This window comes from Apium graveolens, chromosome 6 (genome assembly GCF_009905375.1).
Source record: "Apium graveolens cultivar Ventura chromosome 6, ASM990537v1, whole genome shotgun sequence".
NCBI lineage: Eukaryota > Viridiplantae > Streptophyta > Magnoliopsida > Apiales > Apiaceae > Apium > Apium graveolens.
In genome coordinates, this window is record NC_133652.1 from 284,437,982 (window position 1) to 284,456,177 (window position 18,196).

Below are 18,196 nucleotides of genomic sequence, written 5' to 3' on the forward strand. Positions count from 1 at the left end.
TCCGGGATCCCTTGGTACACTGCTGCAAGGGACATTCTATCCACCCGTTCATCAACCGCTTCCTTCGAGCTTTCGGTATCTATGGTTTTTCACATATCATGTGCCTGTATATAAACCTTCATCTTAAGTGCCCATGCTGTATAATTCCCTTTGTTCAACATGGGGTAAGATAACCCGAGCGTTCGATCTTTTGTCTTGCTGTTCTCCATCGTACGAGACCGTGGCATATATTTTGGCATTCACTGAATTAACCAAGCTCTGATACCAGATTATTGGATATATTTGAGCACCTGTTTACACATGAATGTATATGTCTGTATGTAAAATAAGCAAGAACAAATATTCTGAACGTTACTTTTATTTAACTGATCACTACAGATAATATATAAATGCAATACAAGATAATGCCTAAAAACCAGCACCAGACTTCCTAAACTAAAGCTGCTGCCAACGACTATTTCTCCACAGTCCTACAAACACTCCACTACTTGCATGACTCTGTTTTATTAAAACAAATACAAAATAAACTAAATAACTAAATAACCAAAATAGTTTAGATTAATACTAATATTTTCTTCATGATCTTTTCCAATTTTTAATCTATTTTCAAGGTAGTTGAACAATTTAGAGTATGATTTTTTTTTGGTTTTGTGTTTGTGTTTGTTGAGATCTGAACTTGTATATTTTTTCACTTTAATTTGTTTTGCCTTCCTATAATTTTGGGTTATTCTTGTTAAAATTTTTATGACTTAATGATTGAAATGTGGCTGTTGTGTTGTTTGTATCGGTAATAGTTTTGGTGATTATGTAAGGGATGTGATGGTGGTGATGGTTTTGATAATTTTGAATAAAAAAAATTCTTTCATGAATTGTTACTTCTTCATAGTAAAAATTTATCAATGAATTAACTCATATGTAGGTATGTTGCTTTATGGTACTTGAACTTGTGAAACATTTGTTTGGTGTTTGAACCCTACTTATTTGTGTTTGGTGTTTGAACCCTACTTATTTGTGTTTTTGTTTGTCATTTCATATCGGTTCTAAAATCCAAACATTGTTCATTGTTGGTGGTGTAGAAAATTACTAAAGATTAATTTTTAATTTACCAAATATTTTTCCCCAATGGTATTTAGATACTTGGTTGTTTATAATTTATTACAAAAATCTCATGTAAGTGTTTTTTATGTGTGAAGTAAACAGTGAAGAAAATGCTCCAGTAATTTTCCATGCAAGGATACAATCTTTGGATGGATGCAAGAAGAAGTAGGGGAAAGCGTGCAACTTATGGTAGAAGGGCTCCCAGAGGTCGGCCTAAAAAGCCTTTTATCCCCATATCAAATATCATGCTAAGGCCTGGAGGGAGGCCAAGGAAGAATGCTGTTGGTGAGTACTGGACATGTGACGAAGAGAAGATTTGCCTAAAATGAGGGTGCAGATGCAAGCCCAATAAGACAAATTGAAGCAATAATCAAGAATGAAGGCGACAAGGGTGCTGCTGCAGGTGGATGTTCAGTCCCGTTGACTCCACGAGTCTAGAGTCCGCAATTAGAAGACTGACAAGATCGCTTACCTAGGTACATGTAGCAGTCCAGCTCATTCATAATCTATCAGGATTATGAGTCACTCATGATAACCATTTAGGAGTTCAGATAATATGGAGGGAAACCTGTACTTGCCCAAATATAATGCTTGATGTATGTTTTCTTTTGTTTCTAGTATAGGTCTTATGTTGATTGATAGGTAGTATGGTATACATATACATTTTTTTGCCACAAGTGATGCTTGTTGTGCAATTTATACTCTTGTAATGACCCTGATTTAAGAGTATGAATCTACTTGTTGTGCAATTTATACTCTTGTAATCACCCTATTTAAGAGTATGAATCTATTTCCTTTGTGAATGAATGTTTGTCACCACTAAAAATTGAGCCATTTGTCAAGAATTTTTACATTGAAATCGGGGCAACTGGTCCAATTACCATGGGAAAATTTCTTCATTTTTACTCCGTGTTCGGTTCAAATTTTCATCAAAGACACAAATTTCTTTGGGTCTTTTATGAAAATGTCCCATTTTGAAAACCCATTTATATATATATCCCATTTATAATATTATTTGTAAATATGTTCCATTTTAAATTTTTTGACTATTTTAAGTTAACCATAGTTAATTTTACTATTTCATATTTTTAAATGACATATTTAACCTTTACTTATTATTATATTTAATATGTTATTATTTCACTATATTAAATAATTAGTTATTTTAATGTTAATATTTTTATATTACTAATTTTTGGTGAAAAAGTAGTAAAATTAATAATAAGGATATGTGTAAGGTCACATGACAACATTATATCCCTGATTTGAAATCAACAAAAACTAAAGGACTAACATCATATTTTATGATGAGATCTTACTAGAGAGATTGAGATAAAGAATTTTAAGTCAACCAATTATCATACTCCAACTTCCACTAGAAAATTAATTCAAAAGTATGGATTTAGCACAATAATTGAAGTTTGTTGCAACATATAATATATTATTTGGGACCTTTTAATCAATTCAAGTACAAAATATATAATTACTTACATGTATATGAGTTATATAATAATTAAAATTTGATCTGGGATATATTTAGTAACCTATTAGTTTGGGACATATTATTCAAATTCCCAATTTCTTTCTCAAGTTCCAATTTTGTCGCAAATTACTAATTTCGTCACAAATACAAATTTAGTCTTAAAAAAACTGTCACGATTTTTTATATTTATCAATATATAAAATTTCACTACATGAAACAAAGGCTTAAAACGACTGATTTTTTTCGACCGCGCCAAAATTCGACTGGACCACGTCGAGTTTATAGTTATCCTCGAAATTTTGATTGTCACAACTAAATTTGACAAGAGACGGTCGAAAATGGATCGTGGTCAAAATTTAAAAAGTCAAAATTAATGTTAAATTCGATCGGGATTTTTAAAAAGTTAAAAATGAACCGGCCAAAAAGTGAGGAAAATCCCCCCTAAACCAATATTTTGTTTCAACTAAATTTGACAAGATTCAGTTGTTTAGCAAATTTTCAAATTGCAAGATATTTGCCGCTCGTTGTAAAAAAAATTGGTTAGAGTTGAAATAATTTCGAAGGTAAAAAAATTTAAATGAATTAGAAAGTTATTTAATAATGTCAACTTGAACCGGTTCAATTTAGTACCTTTAAAAATATAAAAAAATATTGTTAAATAATAAATTAGTGGTAGATATTGTGAAAATTATATATACTGAAGATAATTAAATTTGGTCAAAAAACAATTTTTTGTGGAGGGAATTTTTATTTTTCATTTATTCAACATAGTATGAAAAATTGAAAGTTTATGTATAAATTCGAATACTTTTAAAAATTTATAACCGTACAGGGAAGATATATAACAATTAAATTATCAAAGACTAATAAGAAGCACAACAAAATAACATATAAAAATTAGTACATTCGATGTTTTACATGGAGTTTAGGGATTACAGTAAAGTTTATAAATTAAATGATTTACTTTTTGAAAAATCTAATCGTACAAATTTTATAATTCTGAATAGATAGTGTGCATACTAAAAGTATATATTTTATACATTTATTTTCCAAAGATAATAAAAAATTAAAAATTTCTGCAAAGTAATTATGGTAAACTCGACTGTTATGGTGGTATGTAGCTATGTTCGACCGGTCATTATTGAAAAATATCGAATTTAAGCTAAATTTGGTCAAATTTATTGGTCCGCTAGAAACCGGTCGAATTTCTCATTTATTAAATTTTACCATATTCGATCAAATTGAGCTGAGGGTACATTTTAACCATATTAGGACGAATTTACAATTTTCTCTTGGCAACCCTATAGCTGTCCCCTTTCTAGTAGTCTCATGCTTTTGATGAATATGGTCACCCAAAATCTTAAACTAAATAAACTTTTTTAACTTTCACCATTATTTACTATTTTAAATTTAGATAAGATTAATTTATTATATTTATTTTTTTAGAAATTATTTGAGTAATTGAATTTGCTGGTAAAAAATAACTTGATTGCAATTTGTTTTGTATAAAAATGTAATAACCAAATATAAATGTGTGTATACTTATAGATGGAATCTGATCGTAGTTTGATTAGTCGTAATTTATTTAATAAGTCAAAAATGCTTAACGAAAGAATACAAACACGATATTCGTAAATTTAATAAATTAGCTTTAAAATATCTTGAAGAAGAAGATAATGGTCTTATATGATATTTGTGCAAAAATTAAGGGAACGATTATTTGAAGAATCCAAGTAGCATGAAAATTGATTTGTATGGACATGGAATAATGCCATGGTATACTATGTGAGATTGTCATGGAAGGAAAGATATGCCTTAATTCATTTCTGAAACAAGTTCTGTAAATAGATTTCCTTGGATATTTCACTAACCAAATCATATTAAGGAATAATGCGGATAATATGAAAGAAAATCTATACTTTCCGAAAACATAATGCTTGATTTATGTTTCCATTTGTTGATACTATCAGTGACAGAGTGAGTGTTGTTCAAGGTATGTCACTTGACATACCATTATTTTTAAAAAAACAATTCATTTTTTTTATTGTTGGGCCTTAATGGACCTAAATTACAAAAAAAAAAACATACCCAAAAAATATATTTAAAAAGTCTTGGCCCATTACAAGAAAATAAAAATTGTGTTTGTTGATTGTTCAGTTTAGGCTTTTAATTCACTAACTTTTAGATTCATCTATATTTTCAATTTGATTCACTAGCTTTTAGATTCAATAGCTTTAAAATGTCGCGATGAGCTTTTTTTTGAAAATCTCTTATTTCTTCTAGCGATCAATGCTTTCTTCAATATTGTTACAATAAAAAAATCAAGTATCTGAGATATCTCAAATTTTTTACCAAGAAACCGACTACGGAAAATGTTTCTCAAGCTCAAGCAATTGAACCAGAAATTAATATCCCTCCATCACCGGCCACTCAACCCAGCCATCAAGGTTCTTCTTCGACTCCATCAATCACAGGACTTTGATATCGTTAATTATCCACAAGATCTGGGAAAAAGAAAAAGGTTAAATAATTTTCATCCAAATGAGAGAGAATTAGTAAGGCAACCTTGTCAACCAGAAGATTACGTATTTCCTCAAACATAATTTGGGAAGAATCCTCGACGGTGCAATGTCAAATGTTTGAAACTTGGCGGGCTTGGCTTGAATACAGCGTCTCTAAAGCTGTGGGATATTGTTTCATTTGTTATTTATTCAAATCTGAAGATACATCTATTGGTGATGCTTTTGTTGGTGAAAGTTTTAAGTGCTGGAACAGATTAGGGACAATTAGAGCTCACGTTGGCAAACATAAGAGTTCACATAACAATGCAGTGGTCGCTATGGAATTGTTCAAAAAATAAAAGGGAAGCATTGCAAGTGCTTTATCAAAGCAAACAGAGGAGGTTGTGAGCGCATATCGTAAGTGATTGGAGACATCAATTACTGCCATTAGATGAAGGATGGAATTTTCATATAGACAAAGTCCCTTCGTTTCTGGTTAAGTATGGAGTTGAATTTCCAAATATGGAAGCAAATTACATTATCTCAGGAAGAAGGATGTATAGAGGTAAGAGCCCTCAAATAACAAATTTTCATCATTTTTGAGTTAAAGTTTCCTGAGATAAGTAAGGAATTATTATTATGTATGTCAGCCTTTTATCCTGCAAATCAGTTTGCTGCTTTTGATATAAGTAAATTAACACGACTTGCTGAATTTTATCCAAATGAATTTTCAAGTACTGAATTGCAATTCTTCGAGCATTCTTTTGAGAATTTTATCATTTCTATAAGAGAAGATGAGACGTTTTGGGATTTAAAAAATCTTGTTGAGTTTTCAATGAAACTTGTGGAGAGAGAAAAGTCTATGACTCATGAAATGGTGTATTTATTGTTAAAGTTAGTGTTGATTCTTCTTGTTACAACTGCAAGTGTTGAGAGAGTGTATTCTGGAATGACACAAGTAAAAGTAAAACTACGCAATAGCAAGGGAGATCAAATGTTGAATAATTGCTTGATTACTGATCAAGAGACGGATTTATTTTTGAATTTTAAGATGAGTGATATTATAGATAGGTATCAAAATATAAAAAATCGTCGAGAACAATTGTAATAACTTTTGAACACTTTTTATTATATGAATCAGTTTGTTTTATCGTGTATGACTTAAGTATTTTACACACCATATGTAAATTCCTGTATCCTCCACTGACTATTATAGGTCTTATATTCATTGATAGGTAGTATAGTATATGTATATATTTTTTTCCATAATTGATATTTGTCGTGATATTTATACTCTTGTAAAGACCCTTATTTAACAGTTGGGATCTATTCCCTTTGACAATGAATGTTTGTCACAACTACAAATTGAGCCATTTGCAATGAAATTTTTACATTGAAATCGAAGCAATTGGCCTAATTATGATGGAAAATTTTCATCATTTTTACTTAAGTTTTATGTTCAGATTTTCATCACAGACACTAAAATTTTGTCATAAATAAAAATTTCATCTTAAAAAAAACTGTCACATTTTTTTGATATATATGAAATTTTAAAATATCACTACAAGAAAAAAGGCAAAAAATAACCGATTTTTTCGATCATGCCTAGATTCGACCGGACCAGTTCGAGTTTATGGTCAACCTACAAATGTTGACTGTCAAGGCTAAATTTGACCAGAGACGGTTGAAAATAGATACTAGTTGAATTTTAAAATAGCCGAACATAATGCTAAGTTCGACCGGTATTTGTTAACAAGTTGAAAATGAACCTGCCAAAAAAAGTGGGCAAAAATACCGACTAAACCAATATTCCATTACAACTAAATACGACAGGGTCCAGTTGTTCAGAAAATTTTTAAATTAGAAGAATTTTTTCCACTCTTTTGAAAAAAAATCGGTTAGAGCTGGAATAAATCCGCAGGTAAAAAAAATAAACAAATTAGAAAAATATTTAGTAATCTCAACGTGAAACAATTGAATTAAGTACTTTTAAAAATATAAAAAAATATTGTTAAATAATAATAATTTTTTTTTTGAAATTACTGTTAAAATTTATGACAATACTGGGAAAACATTTTACATCAACCCTTAAATTTTCAAAAAATAATAAGAAGCACAACAAAATAACACTTAAAAATCATTACATTCGATGTTTGCCATGTAGTTTTTGGGTAATTACTTAAGGTTTAGGGTATGGATTAAGGTAAATTTCATAATGTAAATAATTTACTTTTTGAATAATCTAACCCTACGGATGGGATACTTCTGAATAGATAGTGTGCACACCAAAAGTGTAAAATCGACCGGTATGGTGCTATATAGCTATACTCGACCCGTCACTGTTGAAAAAATATCTAATTTAATCCAAATTTGGTTGAAATTATTGGTCCGGTAGACACATGTCGAATTTACCATTTATTAAATTTGGCCATATTCAATCAAATTTAGTTGAGGATACATTTTAACCGTATCTGGACGAATTTATCATTTCCTCTTGGCAACCCTGTTGTTGTCCCCATTCTCTTAGTCGCAAGATTTTCAGAAACATGGTCACCCAAAACTTTCAAGTAAATAAATTTTTATAACTTTCAGTCATTATTATTATGTTAAATTTAGATGTGATTATTTTATTATATTTAGTTGTTTAGAAATTATTTGCATAAACGACTTTGCTGGTAAAAAAGTAACTTGATTGCAAGTTTAAAAAATATATTTGGAGTATAAATTGAATTAAAACCGTATTTATGGGCAGCTTGCATAGTCTTTAGTATTTGTACAATATATGGAGTTGTAGAAGTCTGATTTAGACCATTCAACGACCCCACGAAAAGCTTATGCTAAGAGATTTAGTTCAACATTGGTCTTCAATTTATAATCTTCTACATATTCGGAGTTAAAAATTCAACTATGAATTTTTTTTTCTAGAATTCAATTCTAGTTGGAAAATCTTCTTGTACATTGAGATAAAATCATAAAAAACACTTTTATTAGACATATTATAAGAAATCATACCTAATAATATAAGATAAGTAAGAGATAAGGAACCCCACAAAAAGGAGGTGAAGCCATCTACATAGAAGATTTATTTAATTTCTTGACATGTGTTGGTTATCTTGGGGTTATTTTAATATTTTTTTTATGAACTAAACCTATCTGAGTTAAGATGAACCCTCGTATATAATTATTGGTGTTTTCATAAAAAATAATATATGCGGTTTGCAGTTTATTCATTCAAGTGCTTTTAATCAGAATACCTTTTATTGTATGATCATCATTAGTAGGTTAACGAGTTAGTTATAATACTTAGAGGGTTGTAGTTAATTGACACAATATTTGAATGGTGGATGATTATATATATTGATATTAATTTCGTGACATTTTAAACATATATTATTATCTTTTATAACCATGTGAAATTGGTGTTTAATTGTGACTTAAAAGTTAAATATAGCATATACATATGTTAGTCTAATTGAAGAATCAATATCATAGTGATTTTGAAAGAAACTTGTGACTAAGGAATTTCATCTTAGTGAACTGTGAACGTGCTATTGTATTACACTATTTTCCGTATCTACAACTTATTCATATTTTTTTGTAGTATAATATTTGTTAGTTAATTTACTTGTTACTTAATTAGTTAATTAAATAAACCAAAAATCATTCTTATCTTATGTGACACAAGTATTGCATATTAATTATGAGTTATACACATAAAAAGTTTTTGAGGAACGATATCTGGTATTTACTACCGTATTACTTATTTGCGGTTGTGTACACTCACACACTAGTATTTTTATGCAATAAGTCATTGGCACCGGTGTGTGGGATTGTTATACCGTTTATTGAAGAATGAATTATCTTGCAATTTGGTTTGATTTTGTGTGCTTATTGACTGATTCTTGTTTTTTATAAGGTTTAACAACATAGAGTTATGTATTCTTCATATGAGATCGATATAATGTATGATGATGAGTTTGGTGCTTAAGATGTTTAAATTTTCTCCATATATAATAGAATAACTGCTTTCAACCTATGTGGGAACCCCCGAGTCCACTATGTTGTGGTGCTCATACTTATGACCATCATCCTTTTAATCCATATAATATTCACATTCAACCTATCATTGGTGTTACCTCCTAACTATTGATGGATCGATGAAAGTTCTTTCTTGGAACTCCATTGAGGGACTCTAACTATTAATATTTTCAATAGTATCGGCAACAAAGATTTTACAATAGAAAGGAGTAGCTAGAACAATATATAGATGAATATACATATTGCAGGATATGATCTTGAAGGATATGTAGATGAATCTTCAACAATATGTTTAAACAATGCTCTAGTTTCTGAATAAGTACAACGTACTTCATATGAAAATCCACTGGAGCAGTACATATATATTCTTAATTATGGACATTAGAATAAAGAGGAGGAGCATCTATTATTCATGAAGGTTAACATAAGATGAAATAATGTAGTATTTTGAATCATTGGGTGTGTTATCTCCAAAAATCGAACCTCCAAAAGGATCAACTAAAGAACTGCCTGATTTTGGATGAAAGATGTTCTCATATTTTAAGGAGGATTAATTGCGCTTATCCTAAATTTTGTCTATCATCATTCCAACGCAATTACCTCCACATAAGAATAATCATTCGTTCGAGATTCCAGTTAAGAATGATATAGGTGTTCGAGATTCAAATATTTCTGATATTTTCCACTTTTTTATTTTACGCAATTCTTACGACAACTTATTGGAATAGACTCTTTTGAGGAGTAGAGATTGCTGAAAATTATCTTCAAAGACGTGGTCCCCAAAATAATTACATGGCCATTAGGACATGTGTTATTAAATTTTATACCTTGGTGCGAATTTCCGGTTAAAAGATTAGTTCTATGTCTAACCGAAAAAGTTAAAGAAAAGCGATTCTTCGGAGACAACCCAACGTGATGGTAATGTAACTTTTTTATGTTATTATTATTATTATTATTATTATTATTATTATTATTATTATTATTATTATTATTATTATTATTATTATTATTATTATTATTATTATTATTATTATTATTATTATTATTGTTATTGTTATTAATATCATTATAATTTATTTTATTAAAAGTATTTGTATTTTTTCACTAGGAAAATACTATATTTTAGTATTTATTTTCTCCCGCAAGGTGCCTTGATCAGTTTTTCCTGAAGTATTTATGTTATAGTTTTAAGGTGCCAATATTAATTTATTTAAGACACTTGGTGTTTTACTCAAATTTCTGAGGTGATGTTTTAAAAAAAATTGTGTCATTGAAAATTGTTGTACAACATTTTTGTGATTTGTCTGCAATTTATGGAGCAGCGGTACTAATTGGAAAAAGAAAAAAAATAACGAGCACAAATATTATGTTGCCATGAGAATTTATGTTGTCCATGCGAAGAGTTGTTTAATTTTTAGTAAGCGAGAGCAGAGAACCTATTGTATCACTGGGCGTGCGGACTTGCGTGAGGGTCGTGTGATAGTCTTTGCTTCTTCACTTATTTGAGGCACATAAAATATAAAGCATGCAGATTAAGGAGCGCACATAAAATTTTACTTCAATCTTTTATTACTCACCACGCGCATTTCCTGTATTATCTCAAAATATGGCGTTGCTTTCAATTCAATTGGGTGTTATTTATATCAATCTAATTCTTTCTCTTTCACTCGATTCCTTATCTGTCATGCATATATTCCTGTCAGTTGCCACATGCTCAGCTTAAGCAGCAGCAATGCAAGCAGTTTGCCCTACATGATCTGAAAAGGTTAGCTACACCTAATTTACCACTTGGTACATGTCAATCCTACTTAGCATCCACTAAGGTCCATATCAGCATGCTAGTCCATATCAAATTATTGTGGACAATAGCCTTTTAACAAAAATAATGAGGCTAGTGGGTTTTGAACAAAATACCTCCTTCAAGTAAAAGCACAACGCCATCGATCCCACCATGTGGATCAATGTGTCACTTGTTGTTCTGTTTATTGAATAAACAATAGGTGGACCTAAAATTTCAGCATATATTTGGATGCAAAAGTTATTTCGAATAATAGTTTTCAAAGAGACGCTTGTTGGGAATTATTAGGGGAGTATTATTAACCATTCTTTGAATAGTTTTTTCTTTGTGTATTTTTTTATTATTTTATTTTAGTTATATATTTATATATATGTTGTTCATTAACGACAATGGACGAGTTTAGTGTGGGCAGGTGTTTTTACCATTAAAAAAATAATCTTTTTCTTTTTAGATTTTTTTTTTCTTTTCGTATCCTTTTAGATTTTTTTAGGATGAATAGTAAAAAATAGAAAAAATTAAAAATATTAAAAATTCAAAAAATTATTCTAGCCTTGTAAAATAGTTCGTGTAGATTGCATTGCATCATATAATGACATAGTTTGTTACTATTATTCCATTGTACCATGATCTCACATATGTAGTAGTCCAACTCAATGGCTCGTGATGATAATACTATATGTAGCTTGTTTTTATCTAAATTTTGATTTCATCATTTGATGTTCCAATGCTTAGTGTCACTAGTGCAAAACGTTTTTCTGTGTACGATTTTATGATGCTCTTGAATTGAGACTTTAAAATCTTTATTTCTTAAGGTTTAGTCGCTTGTTTATAATTTGAATTTTGACTATTCATTTTTGAGCTTAGTATGTAAATGCTTGATTTTGATGGGAGTTCTCACACGCTAATATCTTCAAAACAAAAAAAATATGGAAGGAGTAGGAATTAAGTTCACATTACAAAAAGCGGTATAATTGACAACATTGGGCTGACCAATACTCAATTAATTAAGTATGAGGAAACTTTAAGCCTAGTAACCTAAAGCTTTTTTACAGTTTGACATTAGTGACCCACCACTCGTTATATGGGTATTAGTGCATAAATCTTTAGGGACCTTGATCATTGCACGGTAAAATATACCAGTTAATATATTTGCATATAAATATGTCTAATAGTGGTCGTAACTCATTGATCCTAACAAGCTTCCTGACCTTAGACCTTGCTTGAGAAGTCGTATGATGGTCGTAATTCAGTTACAACGAAGAGCTTCTTGACCATAGACCCAAAATATAAAATGTCATATGTGTATATAATTAGTATTATTGTCATTATGCTATATTAGTGGCAGGTCCCACATGTGGATCCTACTGGTGCTACGTCAGAAAAAATGGATCCCTTATGGGACCCACATGCCATGTCAGCATGACACGTCAGCAAAATTGGGTCCAACATGGGGTCTAGGTGTCACATCAACATTTTATAAATTTAAACAATTTCTAATGCAATATTAAGCCCTCTAGTGTTGCATGCAGCGCAATACTGATATTAATTAGCAACGAGAACTTCAATGTAATACAAAACTTCCTCCACTTGTTGTAATAAATTAAAAATTTTATAGATAATTCAACACTTTTCCTACCATGCTAGCTAAAAAGCATTTCCAATGTGCACTTATGGGGTAGTGCTTCAATGATGGTTGGTTCTATGTACCGAACCCTTTAAGATTTAAAACTTATTGTTAATGTAATAATTACATATAGGGCCACACACAATTAATGCTTGAATGATTGTTTAATTTAGTTTTGAATTTAAATTAATTTTAGGTAATTCAGATTATTTATAATATTAAATAATTATGACTTAATTGATTAAATAAATTATGATATTTGAATTTATACTCTCTATATAATAACTCATGTGGCTCATTATAATGGTAAGACTTTTAGCATAAAATCATATCTACCAAGAAAGAAAAGGGAGAGAGCAAGAGGGAATGATTTTCTTCTTGTACACATGAGATCCTTTAGTTCAAGCTTGTCGATATCAGTAAAGTGTAGATGGGGAGAGTGTAATGCGTGGTTATTGAACAAGCGAAAGATCTTCATTATTTTTAAATTGAAGAAATGTTATAGGCTATCAAGGGATTTATTAATAATTTCTGAGTTAAATATTTTATTTTCGCATGGATAGTGAGGGCACTACTACAAAATTGGGTTTAGAAGACAATACTTACATAGCACTTATGAACATGATTTATACAAGTGATACACTTGCATAAGGTTTTGTATAAAAGCCCAACATAAGTTATTATCTATAAATTTTAAAATAAAATAGAATAAAAATATATAGTTAGATAGTGCTTAATTAATAAACGTTATTCCCTTAGTTTTTTTATTTGTCGCTTTGATTGTTGCACACATTTTAATGTGTCTTGACCGCCTAGTTGAAAATGTACATTTCCAAATTTTATTTTTGCAAATTAAAATATGAATTCTCTACTTTATTTATAATTTTGTTTTACAAAGTCAAAGCGATAAATAAAAAAATAGAAGGAGTATATTAAAATGAACCTGTGTAGCGCTTTCACAAGCGATGTGTTAGTAAACACTTTTTATTTACAATCTTTTTTATTTAAATTTTAGCACTTCAATAGTGCTTAATAAAAGCATTTTACAAGTATATGCATCTTAAATCATTATATACTTGTATTTTTGTTTTAATTTTAACAAAACAGTACTGAGGATATCCACTTCAATGCACAACTCTTTCATTCATTTGTTAATAGTTTTACAACCGCTCGAGATACACACATTATATATCAATCCACATGTATATATTTATTACTAGTCGACTCGTTGTTCAATGAATCAAGGAGATTTAACAATTTGGTGTTCAATTTCTTCTTGCTCTCGAAATCCTTAAAATTTTGATTTTGGATTGAAAGAATGTTAAACATAATTTTTTTTGGGTGCAAATAGCTGAAAATACCCATTTTGATGTTGGATGACTGAAAATACGGCCTGGGATACACATTTTTCAATTGGGTATCCCATTTTATACTACATACCCATTTGCCAAATGTCCATCCAAATTTTTTTATAATATGCATTTGGCAAATGTGTATCTCTAAAATAATACCCTAATTGTGAATATGTATCTTTTATAATATTTGATATACCTAAGTCAAAAATGCGTATTATCGTTACCCAATTAATAATATATAATTCAATTGGTATTTTCATTCAATTGCTTTCAAAATGGGTATTTTGATGCATTATATCCAAAAAGGGTATTTTTTATCATTATCGGTTGGGATTTAATTTGTGAAACCAGAGTTTTTGGTTCGGGGTTTCGTTCAAAATTTTTGGGGGCTTTGATCAAAACTCTGGTGGTAAAGGTATCTTCAAATGTTGTTAACCTTTTCTTATTTGATTTAAAATTTATTTGGTTATTAGACTTAGACGTAAGTTCTTTTATAAGAACAGATAAGTTGTTGAAGTTGGACAAGTTTGTTGTGTAGTAATACTACCACTACAAGAAAATAAGGTTAAATGCAACTGCGTAAATACAACTAGAACGAAATCAAACTGTATCTAGTTATAATTAAAGGCGCGGCTAAATACAACTGCCAGCGGTTATATTTAAACCCGGTTGTATTTACCCGGTCGCATTTAGAAATAAATACTACCGCGTAAATACAACTGCCATCAAATACAACCGCCATCAAATACAACCACAACCCGTTGAAAATAGTCGTCACGCCTAAATACTACCGGATTTCATTGAATTTAGCCCTGCCAAAAAAATTGGAGGGAAGCATCCCGCCATTTGGATTGTTTGGCACTCCTAAATATAACCAGAATCCGTTGTATTTAGCATTTGGAAATGGCGGGACTTTTTTTCCCTCTCTTCTTGTTTGAATTTTCAGAGGGGTGGATTATTAACGCAAAATTGGTAGCTAAAAAATTGAAATTATTTTCTTAAAAAAAATCTGAAAAGTAAAATAATTATTTTAAAATATTTATCCCATATATTATAATTAATTTTGAAGGTTTTTAAATAAGTCCAATTGTTTTCGGTTGTTTTCATGTATTCAACCGCAGGCGGTGGTATTTATAAGTACAACCGGTTTTGGTGGAAAGTTAAAATTGACCGGTTTTAGTGGAAATAAAAAATACGGCCATTTCAAGTTGAATTTAGCCTCTTCCTATTTTAACTAAAAATGGTTTAATTTAGCAAATACAACCGTTTCTAGTTGAATTTAGCCGCTTCTTATTTCAACTAGAAACAGTTGAATTTAGCATATTCACTTTAGCAAATACAACCCTACTGCTTCTGCTTTCCAACGGCCGCAATTCTCCCTCTTCTCTCATTTTTCTCATTTCTTCCACCTATTTTGCATTCATGTTATCATCCTTAATCATCAAGTAAGTAAAATTATTAATTTTCATTTCTTTTTGTGTTTTATAAATTTTGTATATCATTATTTGTTGTATAATTTCATACTTGTGTATATGTTAAATTTGTTGATCAAAATTAAGTAATTGTCTTTTACTAATTTTATATATAATTGTTTTTGTATAATTGCATACCTTTTGTATATGTTAAATTTGTTAATCAATATTAAGTAATTGACTTTTATTAATAGCATAATGTCTAGTGTAATATGTTGATATTTTTTTTTGACAAGTAATATGTTGATATTGTTAGTGGTTAATAATTACATATATGTGCGCATTTATAGATGGCGCCTGATCGTTGTTGGATTACTCGTAGCCAATTTAATGAGTCAAAATATTTAACGGAAGAATGTGAATGATTTCATTAAACTTGCTATAGAATATAGTGAAAAAGAAGATAATGGTCTTATAAGATGTCCGTGCCAAGATTGTAGAAATAAGTACTTTAAGAAGCCTAGTACTGTGAAAATTGATTTGTATCGACATGGTATCATGCAATTGTATACTAGATGGGATTATCATGAGGAGAAAGATATGTCACAAGTCGAGGTTAGAACGAGTTCTGGATACAGAGATGATGACATGTATGATGCTCATGATGGTAATTATGATGATTTTGAAGTTTGCAAGAATTCTGAGGAAGAACTAAATGAAACAGCAAAAACATTTTACAAGATGGTGAACATCGCTTCTGAACTAATCTATCCAAACAATGTCAATTTTACAATATTAGGGTTCTCAATGAAGTTGCTTGAGTGGAAAAATAAGCATAATTGCAGCATTAATGGTTTTGATGACTTGCTTCATCTCATTGGATTAGTATTGCCTGATGATCATAAATTGCCCGAGAAGTACTACACCATGCGAAAGATGATTAAAGGATCACATATGGAGTATGAGAAAATTAATGCTTGCGAGAATAATTGCATGTTATTTTACAAGGAATATAGTGACAAGACAAAGTGTGATATATGCAATGGAGACAGATACCAGAAGCAGAAAGATCCAAAAAAACAGAAGATTCTGCGAAAAATCTTGCGTCACTTTCCTATTACTATGAGATTACAGCGTCTATTCATGGTCGAGACTACTGCAAAATGTATGAGATGGCACCACGATAGAATTGCAATCGAAGGTGAATTAAGTCACCCAGTGGACGGAGATGAATGGAAACAATTTGATTGTAAATATCAAAGATTTTCAAAAGAGATTCGAAATATAAGACTCGGGCTCTCTATAGATGGATTTGACCCATTTCACGACAAGCACGTGAAGGAGTATACGGTATGGCCTGTAGTTGTTGTTGTGTACAACCTTCCTCCGTCTATGTGTACAAAGTCTCTATATTTGTTCATGCCTCTTCTTATTCCTGAGCCAACAGATCCAGCAAAAGACTTGCATGTTTATCTTAGGCCTTTAATTGATGAATTGAAAGTGCTGTGGAATACCAGGGTTGAAACATATGATATGTTCACACGTACAAATTTTATCAAGAAGGCGGCCTTTTTTATGGACTATTAGTGACTTTCCTGGACTTGCCATGCTTAGCGGGTGGTCCACCAAAGGTAAGTTATCATGTCCAGTTTGCATGAGAGAAGTAAAACGTAAACAACTCAAATATGGTGGCAAAACAAGTTTATATGGCACTGCTAGATATTTTTTGGAGCCGGATGATCCCCTAAGAAGGAGTACTAAGTTTGGAAGTGTAGAGATACGATCAGTTTGCACTCGATATTAAGGGGGCCGTGCAAAGGTGATGTGTGAGCAGATACAGTTTCCCCCTCCGGGAAAGTCACATAAGAAAAAACTGAGAGATTATAAGGTGAAACATAATTGGACTCATTTTTCTCCATTTTTTGAGCTTCCATATTGGGAGACCCTCAGCCTTCGTCATAATATTGACATTATGCACACAGAAAAGAATGTCTTTGACAATATTTTCTACACAATTCTTGGTGATGCAAAGAAGACCAAAGATAATACAAAGTCGAGAAAAGATTATCAGGATTTAGGTGTACACCAAGAGTTGTGGATTCGAGGTGATGGTACTTAACCACATGCATCATACACACTTTCCAAGGAACAAATTCATAAGTTGTTCAAGTGGATTGTCTCATTAAAACTTCAAGATGGTTATGCCTCAAATATATCTAGTTGTGTCAATTAGGGAAAAAATTGCATTCTAGGTATGAAATCACATGATGGTCACGTCTTCATGCAAAAATTGTTGCCTATCATTTGTCATGACCTTTTTCCGAAACATGTAGCTGATCCTATCATTGAATTGTGCAACTTCTTTGAAGATTTATGCTCTTCAAATATCAAGTACTCAGATTTAGAAAAAATGGAGAAAGATATAGTGAGGATAATGTCCAAAATTGAAACCGTCTTAACTCCTGGTTTATTTGATCCAATGGAGCATTTGCCACTATATTTAGCAATTGAGTGTAAGTTTAGTGGGCCAGCTAATGGGCGTTGGATGAATTTTATTGAAAGATACTTGCACAACTTGAAATTAAAAGTAGGAAACAAAGCTCGAGCGGAGGGTTCAAAGGCGCTATATTGAGGAGGAATGTGTACACTTTTGCACCTTATATTTAGATTCCAGAAATGGAATAATGAATATTAAATTAAGACGAAACGAGGCCCCTCCAATGTTTCATAATGGCAATTTGTTAGAAGTGTACACATATCCAACACATCCTAGTCTTTGGACTAAAGACAGAATGTTGAGTGGTGATGAATATGAACTAGTGGCATACTATGTTCTTATTAATTCGCCGGAGGTTGAAAAGTACTTGCGGTAAGATATTTGTTTGCA

The 18,196-nt window shown here is 30.7% G+C and overlaps 1 protein-coding gene across 1 annotated transcript; it reads left to right on the forward strand.

Annotated features, from left to right (window-relative positions):
* Positions 1-1,247: 1,247 nt before the first annotated feature.
* LOC141666137 (uncharacterized) lies at positions 1,248-16,896 on the forward strand. Its single transcript, XM_074472132.1, has 2 exons — positions 1,248-1,383; positions 15,755-16,896. Exons 1-2 carry the CDS (start codon positions 1,248-1,250, stop codon positions 16,894-16,896), a joined length of 1,278 nt encoding a protein of 425 aa, XP_074328233.1.
* Positions 16,897-18,196: the final 1,300 nt, after the last annotated feature.

Excerpts from the sequence above, each read along its gene's own strand:
- LOC141666137 (XM_074472132.1), top strand. The coding sequence starts at position 1,248 with ATGGATGCAAGAAGAAGTAGGGGAAAGCGTGCAACTTATGGTAGAAGG. Across the intron at positions 1,384-15,754 it reads GCCAAGGAAGAATGCTGTTG|AATATAGTGAAAAAGAAGAT; the intron begins GTGAGTACTGGA and ends AACTTGCTATAG.